At 42.4% G+C, this 19,584-nt stretch overlaps 1 protein-coding gene across 1 annotated transcript in view; it reads right to left on the reverse strand.

Annotated features, from left to right (window-relative positions):
• Positions 1-2,352: 2,352 nt before the first annotated feature.
• CRACDL (CRACD like) overlaps positions 2,353-19,584 on the reverse strand; it is a 37,967-nt gene continuing 20,735 nt past the window's right edge. The window contains exons 8-10 of the mRNA XM_034757956.1: positions 6,514-6,716; positions 4,409-4,556; positions 2,353-3,874 (exon numbers count right to left, since the gene is read on the reverse strand). Of these exons, the coding sequence (XP_034613847.1) occupies positions 3,732-3,874; positions 4,409-4,556; positions 6,514-6,716 (494 nt within the window). The 3' untranslated portion in view covers positions 2,353-3,731. The remainder of the gene's footprint in view (positions 3,875-4,408; positions 4,557-6,513; positions 6,717-19,584) is intronic.

Below are 19,584 nucleotides of genomic sequence, written 5' to 3' on the forward strand. Positions count from 1 at the left end.
TTGCCAAGTACAATCCATTTGTCTGAGAGAAAATATGCAAGATCTGAAATAGTTTTGCACTATTTCCCATGTTGGTGGACAATAGTGACTGTTCAGCAATTGGCTATTGCAGAGTCACATGACCTTTTGAGCTAAAATAAAGGAACTCCAGCACAGGATAATATTGATACAATAACCTATTTGAAGCAAAATCAGGCCCTACATTTGAGATACTTAAATTTATGCCATTCTGATGGACTAATCCTTTAAGGTCTGAGCACGTATCATATAGTACTGACCACCCTGTAAAACCAGAGCTCGCTCCCATGGAAATCACTGGAAGTTTTAGCTTGATTTCAGTGGATCCACAAGCAGGCCCATAGCAGCCAATTGTCACTGTTCCTGGCAAAGTCAAATTAGTGAGAGTGTTGAACATAAAGGATGCTATCAGGGCCACACTGAGGTCAATGGCAAAATTCACACAGACTTCAATGGGGCTAGGATTTCATCCTGGAGGTGGCAAGATCAGGCCCACATTAGAGTTAGGGCTGCACTTTGTGGGAAGGTATAAGACAGCTGCATTTGCTCATCTCTCAAAACTATGTATGGGGTCCATTCTTTGTATGTTTGTGAGGCCCAGAATATTGTGTAGGAAACCCTAGATCACTCTATTAATAATCTCCTTTATCTTGAACCTTTGTCTGTCAAACAGAGAATTTCCTTAAAGATATTTGGAATTGTCCCATGTAGTTGCATTGCTCACTCCCCAGAAATTCAGTTGAGATCAGATACATCTTAAATAATTTATAACAGCGAGAAAACGTTAAAGCAATATAACATACCATTAACTCTAACCATTAAGTTCAAGTTAATTACCAGAAAACATTCTACTCGTCAGTGAGGCTCTGAACAGGCAATAATCAAAGGATAAGATAGATTTTTTTAAATTTAATTTTATGTTTTGCATTTTCCCTTTAACGTGGAAGGGTTTATTTAAAGAATTATACAGATTGTAACGCAGTACCTTAAATAAACTTTGCATTGTGATTTCATGAGTTATTTCTTAGTTAGTTTTTGGGGCTTTTTAAGATTGTATTACGGTACCTAAAAAGTGTATCTGTTTATATTAGAGAGTGTTTTACAATACGTTTAAGAAATAACTGTAGAATAAACTGTGATTTTATATTCAATGATTTGAGAAATGAGTGATTATTATTCGTGATTAAAGACTATATTGTAAATGCACAAGCACAAAGGGCAGAGTGAAGGTTGCTCATGCAAACAATTTTGGGGCAGTTTGGATTTGAATCCGAATTTTGTGCTTGAATACATATCCACTTTTAACATGACCGATATACAGTTGATGAGGATGATTTTCACATTTTTTAAGATTACCCCCAAATCCACAGGCATCTGCCTTTAAGACTGAATAGCTAAACTTCTCCTTCTACTCCTGGTTTCTGAACATTTACAAAAACGATTGTCTTGAATTTTGTGATTCCAATGAGATTGGTGGGACTTTTGCCAGAATAAGAACTGCAAGACTAGGCACATTAACAGCAGATTCATATTTATGTTTTCAAAAGACTGACAAATATTTTAAATTCTGTGATACAAATGATGACATTTACCTTTTTAACAAAAGCTCTATTCTGTTTTTATTCTTTAAATACATGAGTTGTACTGTACTTACTAGAATCTCTAAAGAGCAACTAACGCCAAATTGAAAATCTTCAAAAACATACTTTTTACCCATATATGCTGTTTTATTTCCCTCATTTTCTAGTACTAAAGAGATATGATGAAAACAGCTTATTTATCTCACGTGTTTATATATGCCAGTGCCTTATTCTTTATCTAAATTGACTTACAAATGCTTCATTAAAGTTGATTAAAACACATATTGCCTTCTGCTCCCCAGACCCTTACGAAACATGAGATTTCAAAATCTCAGACTCATGGATTAGAAAACAAGGACATTCTAAGTTACGGTTTCCCTACATATCCCTTAAAAGAATATTAGTCTGGCAGGAAAAAACAAACCACAAATTTATAAAAACTAGGAAGTGAACATCAAGGTGCCGCTAAACACATACAGCACAACCACCCAGCCTTGCTCTATTGCAGGGGTTCTCAAACTTCATTGCACCACGACCCCCTTCTGAGAACAAAAATTACTACATGATCCCAAGAGGGAGGACTGAAGCCTGAGCCTACCTGAGTCCCACTGCCCCAGGTGTGTGTGTGTGTGTGGGGGGGGGGGGGCAGAGCCCAAACCCCACTGTCCTGGGTGTGGAGGGCCCAAGCCCAAGGGCTTCAGCCCCAGGCAGGGGGCCTGTAACCTGAGCCCACCACCCAGGGCTGAAGCTTCAGCTCTGGTGACCTCATTAAAATGGGGTCACCATTCACTTTGGGGTCCCAATCCACAGTCTGAGAACCGCTGCTCTAGTGTTTTTATGGGAGGAGAGACTGTTTCCCTTAACAGCAGGATACTAATTTTAGGAAATTTCCTAATGGATTGTTGTTAGGTTCTTTGTGATTGTACAGCAGGAAGAGAGGAAGTACAATAAGGTCAGCGTGATCTCTACCAACCAGCAGCAACCACTTCCCCGTGTCAATGTTGCTACACAACCAGCAGAGGTGCCCATGAAACTGCATAAACAGGGATCCTGATTTGAAGTAGCAGTGGGCACAATGAAAATAGTATTTTTACAGCTTGTAAACATACTGTGCTATTCCCACTCCCTTTTGCCATTCAGATGAGGGCAGAGTTAAGGCTGTGAGGTTGTATTGTATTTGAAGAAGCACCTTAACTGTTCTGTTCCTGGTTTTGTAACATTTGAGTTTGGGCTCAACAAGTCCCATACCCTGACTCGTTAATCTTTATCTGAATTCATAATCTTCATCTTTGATATCATAAACAGATCCATTGCCACTAAATATGGTGCCACAAACCAACATGATGAATTCCCATAAAAAACAGAACACCCGCATCTGGGTGAATTCTAGACACGAGCATTCATGAATACATACATGGGATTCCAATTCAATCCGAACACATTTGTTTCCTCTGCTTTTCTGTGCCCGTTTGTGCAGCCAGTTTTGTTCAGGCAAGTATTTCAGGAGGAATTTTTATTAATTTTCATGCACAAACAAGTTTATTTATGCCTCAGGAATTAAATCAGAAGACAGAAACCATACCATGTGACTCAGCTAACCAATCACACAGTTCAAACAGCAAATTCTGAATATCTGATAGAGTACTCAATAAAAACAAGTCATGAATACCTCATTGGCCCAAACATCTTTAAAGAGTGTCTGTCAGATAACACCAGTAAAACAGATTTATATTATCATGATCTGATAGTGGACAATACACAAATAGATAATGAGCGGTGTAACAATGTTTGCAACAAAAAGTTCAACAAGATTTAACAAAAATACTCATTTTATGCAAATTTAATTGGGGGGAATACACAATGTATATAGGCAGAATGTTTTTCTAAGTTGGTGGGTATGTCCTTAAAGTAGATTATTCTTAAACCATTTCTAGTACCATCCTGATTGCTACAGACGGTTTACGGTAAACTTGTTGACGGCACTTATTGCACTCTTTTTTCAAAGCTTTATAACAAAACCCTTCTGACGTACCATAGATTCTTCATTGTGATTAACTAATCTACAGAAGTTCAATTACGTGGACTACTGAATTATCCAAAATAGCATATACTATTGGTCTGAGATGTATCACCCTATTTTATAATCTGTGGCATATCACTCCAAGCTTGGGATTTCTTTTTGGCAAGTTCCATCCATGATGGCTGATCTGGAGCAGAGTGACTGACTTTCTTAAACTGGTTCATTTCTTCTTTCTCTGTCAGCACTGAGGATTGAGCTATTGTGAAAAAAATATATATACGTTATGTTAGCTTGATGCTCATCTATAGACCTCACCTATTTCTTTAAAACAGTACATTGTCCTACAAAATTAAAGCTTTACATTCCACACGGAAACTTATTCTACAGTGCATTAGCAAAGAATTAACATTGTACTATAGATCAAATGCATCATTTGAATGCACTTGACTTCCTCTAATGGGGGCAATGCATCTAGGTCCCAATCCTGTGAAGTGTCCAATGCCCTCAATTCGCATTGCTTTCAATGAGAATTGAGGTTGCTACAGAATTAGCCCATCATAAGCAGCATTCCTTGAAATAAAACTGTGGACACTAGTGTTAAAGAAACAACTACAATTCTTGCTCTCACTGCAGCCAGTGAGAAGTGGGAAAGAGACAAGTTACTGTGGCATGGATCCTGCAAACTCTTAAGCACATGGGTAATTTTGCTCATATGAGCAAAGTCATCCACATGCTTCAGAGCCTGCAGGATTGGAATCTACATCAGTATTTCAAGCATTTGTTTTCATACCAGGGACATGATGCGACAGCGAGTTGGCTCTTGGCAGTGGCTCGTTCACGTCAGACTTTGTCTCATTCCTCTGTTCTTCAGAAGAAGTTTTAGGTGCTAAATGTGAAGGTTTGCTCCTGATGAAGTCTGCTTGTTGCTTCATTGACCCCTAATTACATGGGGGGGGGGGAAAGCGGGTAGAAATGTTTTAAACAATTCAGCGAGAAAGAACAATAGTGGGAATTTAAAAGAACATGAACAACACAGGAGTGAACAAGATGCTCCTGCATAACAATGGAAAAGTCTTGTCACACACTTGTTCCATTTATTTCACTTAAGTTATTACCAGTTCATAAAGCTCTAACGTTTTGAGTTTTGTTTCCAGGACTCTAATTTTGCAATTTAAAAAAGTGCCTCTGTATTTTGTCTTATTTACAACAGTGATTGCAGAAGATTGTTATTTTCACTGCAAATTTATTCTCAGCCATATGCATCCCTCTGCTAATGTGAATAGAGAGGAGCCATGCCTGTCAGAAAATGGTTTGTGGCGCACACTGCGGGAGTTGTGGCTTCACAATATGTTTCCCTTTCTTCTCCCCAAATCTGAGAGTTCAGAGCTCTGTGGTGGTGGAGGAGGCTAGGGTTGGGGTTAGATGTTCTTTGAGGCACCATTTCTTTCAGATCCTCATCGATTTCCTTAAGGAAGGCAATGCTGACCATGTCAGCATACTCTTCCTTGGGTTCCCCTACTGTCCGGTGAAACTCCCCCATGGTGGGAATCCATGGTAAAGTAGTATGTTTCTGGAAGGAGCCCTGTTACCATGTGGGACAGAGATAATGGGAGCAGTGCAGTGGCACTGAGCCTCATGCCCTATGGTCACTAGAATCTTGGAGTACCTATGGGCTAGAAGGGTCACATCCCTTAGCTGTTGTATGGAACCAATCTACATGGCACAATCTGCAGGATACACTGCAACTTGAAATCAGGAGATTCCTGGCCCTTAGGAAGGAATTTCTCAAATAGGGGATGATTTGACCCTCTGTGTTTTAAGTGTCGTGAACGTGTACAAACTTTATTATGGTTTATAATCTCATCTGGACACATCATTAGGGAACATTTCTTGTTAATCTCACTGCCGTTATTTATCGTTTGTCATCCTGTAGAGAGGCCTCTTTTAAAACTTTAGAATACAATACACTAACCTCACTTTCTATCAGGAGAGCTTCATGTAAGGAATTATTTAGCATGAGTTTTCTAAGAGGCAATGCTAGCTAATATCCAGAGTCACCATCACATATAAATCTGATTTATCACAGTACAAAGAGCCAAAATCTAGATCATAAGAACATATATAAGAACATAAGAACGGCTATACTGGGTCAGACCAATGGTCCATCTAACCCAGTATCCTGTCTTCTGACAGCGGCCAATGCCAGGAGCCCAATAGGGAATGAGCAGAACAGGTACTCATCAAGTGATTCATCCCCTGTCGCCCATTCCCAGCTTCTGGTAAACAAAGGCTAGGGACACCATCCTGGCTAACAGCCATTGATGGACCTATCTTCCATGAACTTATCTACTTCTGTTTTGAACCCTGTTATAGATATGGTCTTCACAAGATTTTGGTATTGTCACTGAGTGTCAAACAGAAAAGTTATTTTTACCTTATTTCATTTCTCCAGACCCTGAAAATTGTTGGCGAGGCAGTTTTGAAACCAAGCTGTTCTGTCAGGCTTAAATCACTGAGATTTTGGATTACTATGAAATGTGTGTGGGGTTTTTAAATACACACAAAAAGAACAGATTCCCTCAGTAGGGATTGCACAAGTTACCACATCAGTCAATGTGTATATATACACAAAGCTAGGCCTGATCCTGCCAGCATTTAAGCAGATGAGTAATTTTACACTCAAGGAGCAATCCCACAATCACTCACGTGTAAAATTATTCATGAGAGTAGTCATGGGACTATGCACATGTACAAGTGTTTGCAGGATCAGAGCCTTTGTAATTAAGTATCAATAATAATTAGATTTTTACAGAATTATTTAATAGCAACTGATCCAAACCAAGAATGCAACAGCAATTTTACACAAAAGCATTAAACAAGTTTGCCTGTAAGCACCTCCATTCTTTTCTTCTCCTTATTTTGTTTTTCTGTGTCTGACTTAACATCCTGAGCCACAAGTTTCTCTTCTTTAGTAGGCTCTGGCTCCTGTTGAATGTCCCTGTGCTTCTGTCTTGCTATAGTAATCCAGGCTGGCTTTGACTGGCTGTCAGTTCCTCCTGCAGAGTCTGCTGTAATCACTGGGGAAGGCACAGTCTTCTCTGTTGACAGATTCATTTGGAAACAAGGTTATTGGAAAGAAAACTTTAATTCCTTTTAGCTCCTCCACTTTCTCATTTTACTGATTTGTTATTACAGGAAATGTGATTACAGAACATTTTATTTTGACCCCTTGAGGAGTTTTGATATTACTGTTCATTATTCACTTTGCTAAATTACAATTTTATTTGTAAGTAATGCTTCTGTATCTTTGTCCAGAGAGTGTCACCGTGTCACTCCTGTCATATGAGCGATATAAAGCAGCACCAGTCAAATTACATCAACACTGCAATTGTCAATTGCAAACTGTCAACAGCTGACCACTCTTGATCTTGCCCTCTCTCTCCTAAATACCAAGGCAATGCTTCCATAGCACTAAAAAAAGAGAGAAATGTTAAAATGGAAAGCCACAAAAATGAATGCAACAGGCCAGTTTCACTGCTGGGGTAAGTGGATGAGTGGAAATTCCATTGACTTAAATAGTTGCACCCACTTACACCAGTGGTGAATTTGATCCATCAAGCAGAAATAGCTCTTACTCCTAAGTAAACAACAAGTTAATCTCACAGTGCTTAAAAGGTACAAGAAAAATAACACTAACCCTAAAACACTAACTACCTGTGGGCCTGCTTCTCTATACTGGGAGTCTTGCCACTGATGTAGATGGCAGCAGGATCAAGTTTTAAAGTATCAGGCACTTGTGTATCACACGTAAGTGAAAAATCAACACTGCCAGAGAGTGTCATTTCAGACTGGTGAATGAAATACAAGAACAACATTTACAGAGGAAATCCTAACTTCTGAAGTGTCTGGTACTAACGTCTGGGATTCTTCGGAGCTGTCAGGAAGTCCTGTACAACTTGTCTTCACTAGAAAATTAGGTTGTGTTAGAACACAACCTTGCAGACATATTAACTAATGTGATGCTCAACATGCTGTTGCAGTGAGTGGAGACAGGGAGGACCATTGTGTTTTACATAGTTTTTTCTGGACATGAGTAAACTCTACTGGAACCAAAGCGTTAACCACAATCACTGGACAGGATGTTTACTATTACTTGTCCCTGTCTTCACTGCCTGCAAAGTCATGTTTAACACTGTATTAGTTAACCCAACGTCTCAGGGTCGTGTTCTAACACAACCCAGTTTTCAATTAAGACAAGCGTGACAAGAGAGAGGCAGTATGTGGGAAACAAAGCAATCAGACAGTAAAGTGTCAAGAAGAGTCACCCCTCTGATGTCAGCACTGTGGCCTGGTCTACATTAAAAAGTTAAGTCGACCCAGCTACATCGCTCAGGGGTGTGAAAAAGCCGCCCCTCAGAGTGATGTAGTTCAGCCGACCTCATCCCTGGTGTAGACAGCGCTAGGTCGATGGATGAATCCTTCTGTCGACCAAGCTACCGCCTCTCGGGGAGGAGGATTACTGATGCCAATGCGCCACTGTAGCATTGCAAGTGCAGGCAAGCCCTGTGTGGTGAAAACCTGCATCTGCCAATGCAAACATTTCAGCCCCGTAATGCCTGGTGGGAAAGTGCAGAAATGGTTAAAGAGAATTAGAAAGTCAAAGTTTGACTAAGGCTTCCATGCAGTGCTCATGGCCCAAATACCAGTCACTGTCTTTGAGATCATACCCAGGGCCTTCAGCCAACTACGACTCCAAAATACAAGCTCCATGAGCCGAGGCATAAGTAAACTTAGAGGCTTTTGTACTCCTCCTAGAACCCTACCATGAAAAATGCAATTGGTTGAAAGACTGAAAATCCTTGGTTCTTTTAGGATAAAATTTTGCAGGCTGACACCAAGTGTGTGCCAGAAGCACTCCTGGTTGTTAGAAAGGGAAGAACAAAGCCTGAGTAATATTACATCCTTCCAAAGACCTACCCAGCCCCTACTCATGGCCCTCAGCTGATTCTGCTGATGAACATGGCCTCCTGATTGCCTGAAGACTTCAGCAGGCACAGTTTTAAACTGTGCAACAGGCCTGGGTCCCCGGCTGCTCCATAACATTCCATGGTCGCAGCTGTGATTCTGGTCCTGTTCTCAGCTCCCCCTTGCTCCTAGCCCTTTCTCCAGACTCCTCCTGCTCCTAGTGCCCGATTCCTGCTCCCAGTTCCCATTCCTGGCTCCTGTTCCTGCTCCTGCTTGGGTTGATACTTCAGCTCCGACTTCTGACTCCTGAATTTTGGCTCTTGCTCGCTCCCTGGACTTGGCATTCAATTTCTGAACACGGCTCTGACCCTTGGCTCCTGGTTTCTGGCTCTCGGCTCCGGCTCGCTCCCCAGGTTTGATAACTTGGCTCCTGACTCAGGCCACTAGGCCTGGCTGTCCCTGTTCCAACCATTAGGCTTCCCTCCTGCCCTGACCACTAGGCAAGGCTGCCCATAGCTGGGCATCACACCTCCTGGAAGAGGTGAAAGTAGATGATTTGTCTTGGATAGGAATGAAGAAAAGGGCAATTCTTAAAAAAAATTGTCATCACTGTCTAAAATAAGAAGGAAAAGATGAAAACACAGAGCTACAGAACTGTTACTGTCTCTTCTCACGGGAACCACAGCAACAAAGAAAAATACTGTAAGAAGTTGTCATTTTCTGGTGTACAGAGTACAGGGACTCCAAGGGAGTGAAGGAATAATCCAGACAACGAGGATGAGGTGTCTAACCCGAGGGCTTGTTAAAAGACACTACCTGAAGGCAGCTGATCACTAAGGGACACGAGTCAACTGGATGCCCAGACACCCTTACTCAGATAGCTCTGAGGGATTCTGACAGAAAAGCAATCTTAAACTAAATCCAGAATCTCAGAATGCGAGCAGGAGGTAATGGTAATGGCTTTGGAGTGACACCAAGAAAAATATTTCCCATACTCTCCAACAAACAGTGGTGATACTTGAACTCTTAAGACAGAGTGTCAACTAATTGAGAGGGAAAAGCTCTCACGCACAAGGATTAATCTCTCCAACTCCAGGCCAGCAGTAGTAGTGTAGCAAGAAGCTCTGTGGAGAGAATTGCAATACAGCTCAGATCATCAATCAGGTGACTGGATTCCCCTACAAAATTAGACTCCTCCCACAAGAAAATACTGCAGGTGCCTGTTTTATTCAAATAATGCAGCACTGGTTGCTTATCTGCCCGGGATACCACTGGTTTCACTATGCAGGACTCCCTGAAAGCTAATAGTGCTTGCCTCTTGAACCCCATGTTCTAAAACATTGATACATTCTTTTCTCCCAAAATAACCATTTCCTCTGAATCATCCTGCATCCCACAGAGCCCCACAGCCCAGATGACTGGTATCTGTGACCACTACTGTGGTTTTGACAGAAAGATTCCTTTTAACAGGCAGTTTGCCACTAACCACCAAGTGAGGAAGATTTCACAGGGAAGTTCAGCAGAGCAAAATTTGTCTAATGCTTCTTAAGAATAAGTGCTAGAAAGGTTTGGAAACCGCTGGGTAACTTTGGACAGTGCTACTGCAACTGGAACCAGATGGTTCTCTCATTGATTCTCACTACTCTCTAGAGACGAAAGCCCAGATTCACAAACAGACTGCATAACTTTTAGGTACCTAGAAAAATCACTGGAATCAACAAAATCTGAGTTAGGCACCCAGGCTCCCTATACAACGAATAGGGAGAGAGAGGTGCCTAAGAAGGGGATCCACAAAAGCCAGCATGCTAGGTGGCTCCCCGCCAAAGCCAGCCAACAGCAGATGCCAATGAGAAGGTGTATTCTAAGCTCCACCCCTCTTTGGGACTTGAATGCCTAAATTCAGGCTGGAGGGAGGCACCTATCTCTGCTTGGAATCCATAGCTGTGAACCTTCTCCTGGAGTCAGGTGTCTAAGATGTGTTGTTTTTGTTTTGCAAGAAACACCAGACAACGAGGAGAAAGAGGTGATGATGGCACCTCCCTATTAACTTTTAGCCCAGTGGCTAGAGCACTTGCCCGGGATATGGGAGACCTGGGTTCAGTTCTGAAGTGTTTCTCTCAGTCTCTCTGGTTGAAGCTGTTCCACTTTGTATAAACACTTACATAGTCATTGAAGCAGCCAAAGCAGGGGCATTTGGGCATTCAGAGATCTTTCTACAGTTCTGACTGGACGTTCTCTGCCCTTCGCTGACTGGCTCCAACCCTCTCCCTCCCTCACAGTTGCTTCACCTCAGCTTCACTTCATACCTGCCCCTGTTACTCTCTTCTTCACTATCCTGCCCCCCTCATCTCCTTCAATGTCCCCTTTCTCTTTCGCTCATCCCTCCGAACTAAAAAAAAAAAAAAAAAAAAATCATGGCACCAACATGGTGTTTGCTGCCATTACATTGTTCACTATGCTTTCACGCCTTTCCCGACTCTGTGTCTGTCTTGTCTGTTTTGACTGTAAACTCTTTAGGGCAGGGATTGTGTGATTCTTTGTGTTGGTATGGTGCCTAGCACAATGGGCAGGGCTGGCCTTACCATGAGATGAACCGAGGCAGTCGCCTCAGGTGCTAGACTGGAGGGGAGGGAGAGGGAGGACGGCGCCACTAGGACCCAGAGTGTAGAATATTGTGTCTGCTGCTGGTGCATATGTATTCTCTCTGCTCTAGATGCACAGAATGGTGGGGTGCTGTGCTGGAGGAAGGACGGCACAAGAGACATAACAGGCAGGCAGGCGAAAAGGTGAGAGGGAATAACAGAAAGCAGCAGGAGCTGCAGGGAGAGAGAGGAGGAGCAGCCTCTTATGTACCTCTCTAGCACCCCCAGGAGCCTGGAATGATTAACACCAGCTTCTCAGGGAGCTTCCAGTTTCCTGCTGCTTCCCTGAACCCACTTGAGGAGAACAGGCAGTCAACTGAAGTAGTAGGAGCCAGTTAGGCCGTTAAGTCGCTGATATCTTCCCTCCATCAGGACCTGCTACCAGCCTGCTTATTTGTCCCCTTCAATTGAGTGTTGAGAGCCACTATAGCTGGCACAGAACAGCAGTCATGAGTGAAAGAAGAAAACGCCCCTCTGAGGCAGCATTCAGAAAAAGAAAGAAAGCAAAGGAAGCTTTTCTATCTAAGCAGGAAGGAGCTCTCCTGTGATACACAGACACAAATGTCAGGGTGAGCCTTCCGGCCCCAGTGAGGATTTGAGTGATGAGGAGATGCCTGATCTTAGAGTTAGTTAGAGTGCAGGTGATCTGGCAGCTACTGCAGCATCCGTATTTCCATCTCAAATGGATGTAACCATGCACATTCCTGAAGAAAAGTGTAGATCAGAGAAGTGTGTGGTGGAGGCACAAGAAACAGCTGCTGCTGAGTTTAGTTCCTTAAGTCTAGATGATCCAGGACTATGGACCCACTTGAGCAGTAGCCTGAAGAACTTCCTTGTACTGCATGGGCCACAGCAAGTGAATAACTTCATGTTCCCCAAAGACAAAGAAAATAGAAGTTTCCATCCAACACATTACTGGTGTGAAATCTCCAATGGTGACAAAGTGGAGAGGCCATGGCTTATTTACCCAAAAACCCAGAATGCTGCACACTGTTTTTGTTGCAAACTCTTCCAGTCTAATGTTCCAGCCACATTGGGTTCTACAGGAACAAAGGACTGGAAAAATCTGGCTAGAAATCTGGCATGCCATGAGAAGGCAGCAAATCACCAGAGAACATTCCAGGGGTGGAAAGAGCTTGAGATGAGACTAAGGTTAAAGGCCACCATAAATGATCAGCATCAAGAGAAGATTGCATCAGAGTCTCTTTACTGGAAAAATGTTCTGAAAAGGCTCATTGCCATTGTGAGAATGCTTGCTACCCAAAACCTAGCACTGCATGGCACTTCAGATCAGCTGTATGCGCTAAAGAATGGAAACTTCCTTAAAACTGTGAAGCTGACGGCCGAGTTTGATGCTGTATTCCAGGAGCATCTGAGAAGAGTCACCACCCAAGAAATGTACACACACCACTACCTTGGAAAAACAATTCAAAATGAGATCATACAGTTACTGGCAACAAAAGTCAAACAGAAGATTGTGGCAGATCTGAAGTCAGCAAGATATTACTCTGTTATTCTGGACTGCACACCTGACATCAGCCACACGGAACAAATGACTTGAATGGTGCGTTTTGTAACAACAGAACCTAGTGAAACTGTCTCTGCAATCAGAGGCGCCAACTTTCTCCAGCACCGGTGGGTGCCCGCGCCCCCCACCCCTTTCCCCGTCCCTGGCCCCACCCTGACCCCACCCATCCCCGCCCCATTCCATCCCCATCCCCAAAGTCCCCGCCCTAACTCCGCCCCCTCCCAGCCCCTATTGGATCCCTTCACCAAATCCCGGCCCTGGCCCTGTCTCTTGCCCCAGTACACGGCGTTCCCTCTCCTCTACCCTCTCCCCCCCATTAATCAGCTGTGTCATGGCGCAAGGGCTGGGAGGGAGGAGAAGCAGGACGTGGCGGCGCGCTCGCAGCGGAGGTGAGTTGGAGCAGCGGGGTGGGGCGGGGCCATGGGGAGCTGCCGGTGGGTGCTCAGCACCCACCAATTTTTTTCCATGGTTGCTCTGGCCCCATGGAGTCGGCGCCTATGCCTGCAATGGTGACTGTCAGAGAGCATTTTCTAGAATTTATTAACATTGATGATATTACAGGAGCTGGTATGACAAATGTGCTTCTTAAAAAGCTGGAAGATACAGGAATTGCGATAGCTGACATGAGAGGTCAGGGCTATGATAATGATGCCAACATGAGAGGAAAGAACAGAGGAGTGCAGACACGGATCCCAGAGTTAAACCCTCAAGCTTTTTTTGTCCTATGCAATTCTAATTCATTGAACTTGGTGGTCAGTGATGCAGCGTCAGCTTCTAGTGAGGCTGCTGAATTTTTTAATGTAATTCAAAGCATCTATGTATTTTTCTCTGCATCAACTCATCAATGGCAAATTTTGAAGCAACATCTGGGAACATCCTCTCTGACACTGAAACCACTGAGTGCCACATGATGGGAAATATTCGAGTGGAGGCGATAAAACTTATCAAACATCAAATTGGGAAGATGGATGATACCGTATTTGCCATTATGGAGGATAATGCTATGACAGGAACTGTTCATGGGAGAACAGTGGCAGAGGGAAATGGAATCACCAGAAACATACATAACTTCAAATTTCTGTGTGGCTTAGTGTTCTGGCATGACATATTGTTTGAAATAAATGTTGTAAGCAAGAGACTCCAGGTGTTGACCTTGACCTTGACCAATTGAACAACTGGACAAAGCAAAGTCATACCTACAGTCTTACCGGTCAGATGAGGGATTTCAAAACAGTCTGAAGAGTGCACAGAAGTTGGCAGAGGAACTTCACAATGAAGCTATTTTCCCACCCATTCAAGAATACAAGAGTCACCGAAGAAGACGACATTTTGATTACAAGACATGGGATAATCCCATAAGAGACCCCAAACAACAATTCAAAGTTGAATTCTTTAACCAGGTGCTAGATTGTGCAATATAGTCAGTTGAAGAACGTTTCATGCAGCTCAAGGAACACAGCAGTATATCTGGGATGTTGTATGATATTCCCAAACTCCTTGGTGAAGAAGACCTACACCAGCAATGCAGGGTACTAGAAACAGTGTTGACATATGACAGCATGTGCGATATTGATGCGAGTGATTTAGGTGATGAACTGAAAGCCCTTTCAAGATACATTTCAGCAGGATCAACTCCAAAGGCTGTTCTGGACTATATGTGCACAAATAAGATGACCACCCTCTTTCCAAATGCTTTTGCTGCTCTGCACATACTTCTAACACTTTCTGTAACAGTTGCCAGTGGAGAATGCAGCTTCTCCCAGCTGAAATTAATAAAAACACATCTATGCTCCACAATTACACAGGAGAGGCTAGTCAGCCTTGCAACCATCTCAATAGGGCATGAGCTGGCCCAGACTGTGGACCTTCAGGAAGCAGTTCAAATCTTTGCAACCAAGAAAGCACGGTAAGCACCACTTTGATTATTCAAACAGATAAAAATGCCAGTGTTTACTGTGCAGACAAGAAAAGTTACATTTGCTGTTCAGGGGTTTGAAAGTTAAGTGTTACTTAACATTTTTGAACAAGGCATTTTAAGTTGTTAGTTCTCCTTTACTGGGGTAGGTAGCAGAGCAGTACTATGAGAGGAGTAGAACAGGAAGAAGGTAGAATTGAGACCTTTCAAAGTTTTGGCCCAAGCGAGGGAGCATGGGGGCGTCATTTCAGCTCCCCGCCTCAGGTACCAAAATGCTGTGGGCTGGCCCTAACAATGGGGCCTGTTCTTGGCTGGCCCTTAGACACTAACATCAGAAACATGATTAATAATAAACAATTAACATCTGGGGTTGCCCAGATGAGAGAAATTTACCAGCACATGGAGGGGAACCATCCATTCCTGCCCTCTCCCACCCCCCCAGTAATAAATTGAGGGCACCCCCATGGTAATGGACAAGGTGGCAAGTTTAATCCTAAATCAAGTAGTCATATACCCTTACATCCCCTGTTTCTTCAGCATTTCCTGTTGGATGTCCATCCATCAACTTATGCTCAATATGGCCAAAACTGAGCTCTTAAGGTTTCCACCCGAGCCCTCTCCCTTCCCCTACTTCAGTAATCATGCACACTGCCACCATCCTCTCTCTCACTCAGGTGCATAAACTGGGCAGCTGTCTTTCTAGACACATATGACTAAGCCATGTCTCAATCCTACTGCTCCTTCCTGCCAAGCGCCTCTAAGATCAGCGCTCTTCCTCTCTGTCCACACAACTAAAACACTAATTTAGGTCCTCATCTCACTCCTCGCTACTGTTTCCTCCTCTTTTATGACCTTGAAAAATGCCATCTTAAATCCATTCAAAACTCTGATACAAAGATCATTCCTAGCTCATCGCTCTAACCATGTCACCCCCCGCCCTTTGTATCCCTCCACTGACTCTCACTGCATCAAACAAAAACTACTTGTCTTCCCTTTGAAGGTCCTCGTGACTTGTCTCTGATCTAACATCTCTTATAGGATATTGAGCATTTGACTTCTCCCTCAATGCTGCCAGTGATGCCAGAATTCCCTCAAACACCTTTGTACTTTCTCCTGGACTGTTCCTTATGGGTGCTAGAAACTCTCTGTAAAAACCACAACATTACCTTATTGTCCTTCTTCAACTGCCCTCAAAACTCACCTCTAAAGTGATGCCTACAAAACACTGTACAATGACTAGGCAGCTGACATGTTGTGACCACTGCTTACTGTGCTAAACATAATAGTCTCATTGTTACCTTGTTCTCCTGTTAGTTTGTCTGTAGGCATCTACTGTCTCTCATCATATATACTTGGACCATGTTTTTTGTTATTAGTGTAAACAGTGCCTAGCACAACAGTAATGCATTGGTGTCTTTGGGTGTGTAATGTGGTGGTACCCATCTCTTATGAGCACCCCCTTCTGGTCAGGTGTGTCTGCAATCGTTTAGTTTACAGTGACCCCTGTCAGTGGTTTCTCAGGTGGTTTTTCAGTGACTCAGTCCTCCAGCCAAGTCTCTCACACGGTCTGTTTTTTGAGCCAGAACAAACCCCTTCCGGGGTATATAGTCTTTACCTTGTCCTGGCCCTGGTATGGGGCCGTACTCCCAGGGCTTCCTCCCTAAAGTCACTGTCTTCTTGTGGCCCTCCCTGGACTCAGTCCTTACTCAGTCCCAGCAGCCAGCCAGGAGCTCCTTCACAGCTCCCCTGGTCCCTGCCAGCAGACTGTCTTAGGCTCCTCACTGGGACAGGGTTTCGCAGGACCCTGAGGCCTCTACCAGAGGGCCTCTGGGTCTATTCCACCCCATCACAGGGTGCTACCATAATAATAATGTTTATAAATAAATAGGAGAAGATGACATCAAGTAGTTATGTTCTTCTTATAATACTTCTTCAAGGTTGAAAAACTCAACGTCCCTGTCAGCCATGTTAGAGGGGCAGCTATCACCTCAAAAGATGGAAAGAGAGCACTCTTGTACTAATGGCAAGCAGCTTTTTGTAATTATTTTCAAAGAAATTATCTGAATCTGTATGGACCTGACCCTGGATGGCAAAGTTGTGACAGTTGCATTCTTAGGAGCAATAGCTGATCTGTTTATCCTTTGGGAAGGAGGCTGTTTTAACGAACCAGTCTGTACATTTGCTTTTATGATAGTCTTTGCTATGACAGAAACCAAGTCTGGCAGGAAAGAGAGAGGTAGAATAGTACTGTCATCTCAGAAATGAGACACAGCCGGGCAGGATTTACTACCTCTTCCACAAACAGGTTTGGCAGAACTACTGCAGGCAGCATAACACATGTATCTGATTATTTATTATTTCTGTTTCCCAAAGGCTTCCGTGAAGGATGGAGGCCCCATTGGAGGGAGGGATGGCTAGACAGGCTACACACATAATAAAAGAGTCTCTGTCCCAGACAGCTTACAGTCTATGCAAGTGATAAAAGACAATGGGTGGATACAACAAAGAATGGAAACTGGGAGAAGGAAGGACAAGGAAGCAGTCTAAAGAGTATTTGAGACTCTCCTTTAAAAGCGTGGGATTCTGAGGGGCAGTGGAGGCCCAGTAGCCATGGCATGGAGCGGCTATCCACAAAATAAATATTTCTCTCACCTTTTTCCTCAGTTCATTGGCCTTCTAATTCACCTTGAATAACTCTTTTCTTTCTTATCTCTTTCAGTCACTGGGCTGTCAATGTGCTTTTCTGACTTGTGATATGGCAAGTCAAAGGATTGGGGAATACAGATAGTCAGGGTGGAACCAAGAGTCCTTGTTAATAATTTTTTTAAAATTAAGGCCAAGTTACAGTAAAACTTGGTAGCAAGTCTTAAGCACAATTCAATTGTTGTTTCTGCTTATTACTCACAGGAAGAACACCAAGGAGTTCTAAGACTTGTGTATTCTGCTTTTTAGAGAGACGGGGTGTCCAGTGAGCAGGATACAGGATTGGAAGTCAGAAGATTTGTTTTTTTCCCTAGATCTTCCATGGGCTGTGTGCCATTGGGCATACCACGAAACCTCCCTGTGCCTTGGTTTCCCCATCTGTAAAATAGGGCTAAAGATACCCAACTTTGGACTACATTTTGAGATCTATGGATTAAAAACATTATATTAATGCTAAGTACTATTCTTTTGCTTTTTGCTTCACTGGGTAGAAAAAATAATTTAAGATATTTAAAAATAATTAGTTATTGAATAGCTTTGTCAAGTAATAAAGGGTACTGGGCAGTGATTCAGAATCATATTCAGTCATTCAGAATATGTTCACACTCATGGCTGCATCTTTTATTTGTTTCTTTAAAACTAATTTGATATAAGGTTTTTGAAAGAACTATGGTATTTCCTTCCTCCTCTTGAATGAAGTTTGCCCTCATTTTGGAAATGTGGCAATAAATGGAAAAGTACTGCCAGCCGCATGTATATTGAGGTGAGAATCCCTTAATTCTGCTAGTGCTTTACAAGAGCACACTTAGAAGGGGGCATTTTATCTGCCAAAATTGCAGGTCTTAGTCTGCTTTCAAACTTTTCTCAAACAGAATTTCTCTTCCTTCAAGACCAGGGGCTTGATCTGGCAATGGGAATTTTGCCTGCATAAAGACTGCAGGATCAGACTGCATACCATTGTGTGAAGGTTATTCTTTAATGTATTTCTCTCTAGTTGTTTGAACAATAAGATTAAACCTGTAGAACTAATCTTTAGATACAAAAGGAACTTTTGTTGTTGACATATTTGCGCTTCGGTGATTTTGCACATACGTAAGAGGTGGAAAAGGAAAATGATTAAATAATCATTGGCCACTGTTATCTATGTGCAGTCCTATATCACTTGCCATATATTTGAAAATTATTTTCTCTAACACTAAAAGTTAAAGTAACTGAAGCTGTAAGGCTTAATTTTTCAGAGATAGCCTCAGATATTACTCCCACATTTTTGTGTCCACAAATATTTGCAGGCACAAAAAAAATTACAGATGTATTTTATAGCACTGAGATGTCTAAGTATCTGAAAATGAGGTGCTTACTTATCTAAGGGCTGTAAAATATGTCTATAGTTATTCATCACCACAACAACATGCAGGTGCAAAGTCAGACTAAATTTGAGACCTTTTTGAAAGTCATGACCTTAATATGCAAGCAAAGTCATGTATTCCAAGCATATTTTTAAAAGCAAATATTTTCAGAACTAATGCAAATGGGTTTTTTTTGGGGGGGGGGAGCGGGAGAAGGGAAAACCACATATACCGTACTGTATCATTGTTTTATAACATACTATTTGTGGATGCGTATTTCATTCCACGTTACTTTCTCTTTGTTAATTCATAAATAAGCAAGTTATTTTAAGAAAGGCTTTATAACGTATATGACATTTAGGATATTTCAGCCTACATATTTTCCTTTGTTTTTTAACATACCATATGTTTCTCTCAGTGTACACACCCTATGCTTTCATATCAGACTAAGCATCTCTGAAAGGTTTTGCTAAGCAGCTCTGACATCTTTTTTCTCTAAGCTGCTGTGCAACATGAGCTGTAAGTTTTGGTTGGATCCATACTAGATCGCCAAGAGAGTTTATTACAGAGAAAACTGCTACCTTTACATCAAAAAGTCTACTGCTTTCTTGGAAAACAGCCCTACCAAAAAATTGTCTGAGACAACTAGAAAGACAACTTCTTTTGAAGAATAGTAAGCTTCCTACATATATTGCTTTAATGCAATCCTAGTTAGATATAAAAAAAATTGTCTTTTTTATGCAGAAAGACAGAAAGAAGTACTTTTCTTGTAATTTCAAAGCCTGGATTTTCTGGACAATATATTATTTTGCTCTCCTTCCTAGAATTCCTTTCTAGAATGTCACTCCTACTACAATTTCTCAATAC

Source organism: Trachemys scripta, chromosome 1, assembly GCF_013100865.1.
Source record: "Trachemys scripta elegans isolate TJP31775 chromosome 1, CAS_Tse_1.0, whole genome shotgun sequence".
Lineage (NCBI taxonomy): Eukaryota > Metazoa > Chordata > Testudines > Emydidae > Trachemys > Trachemys scripta.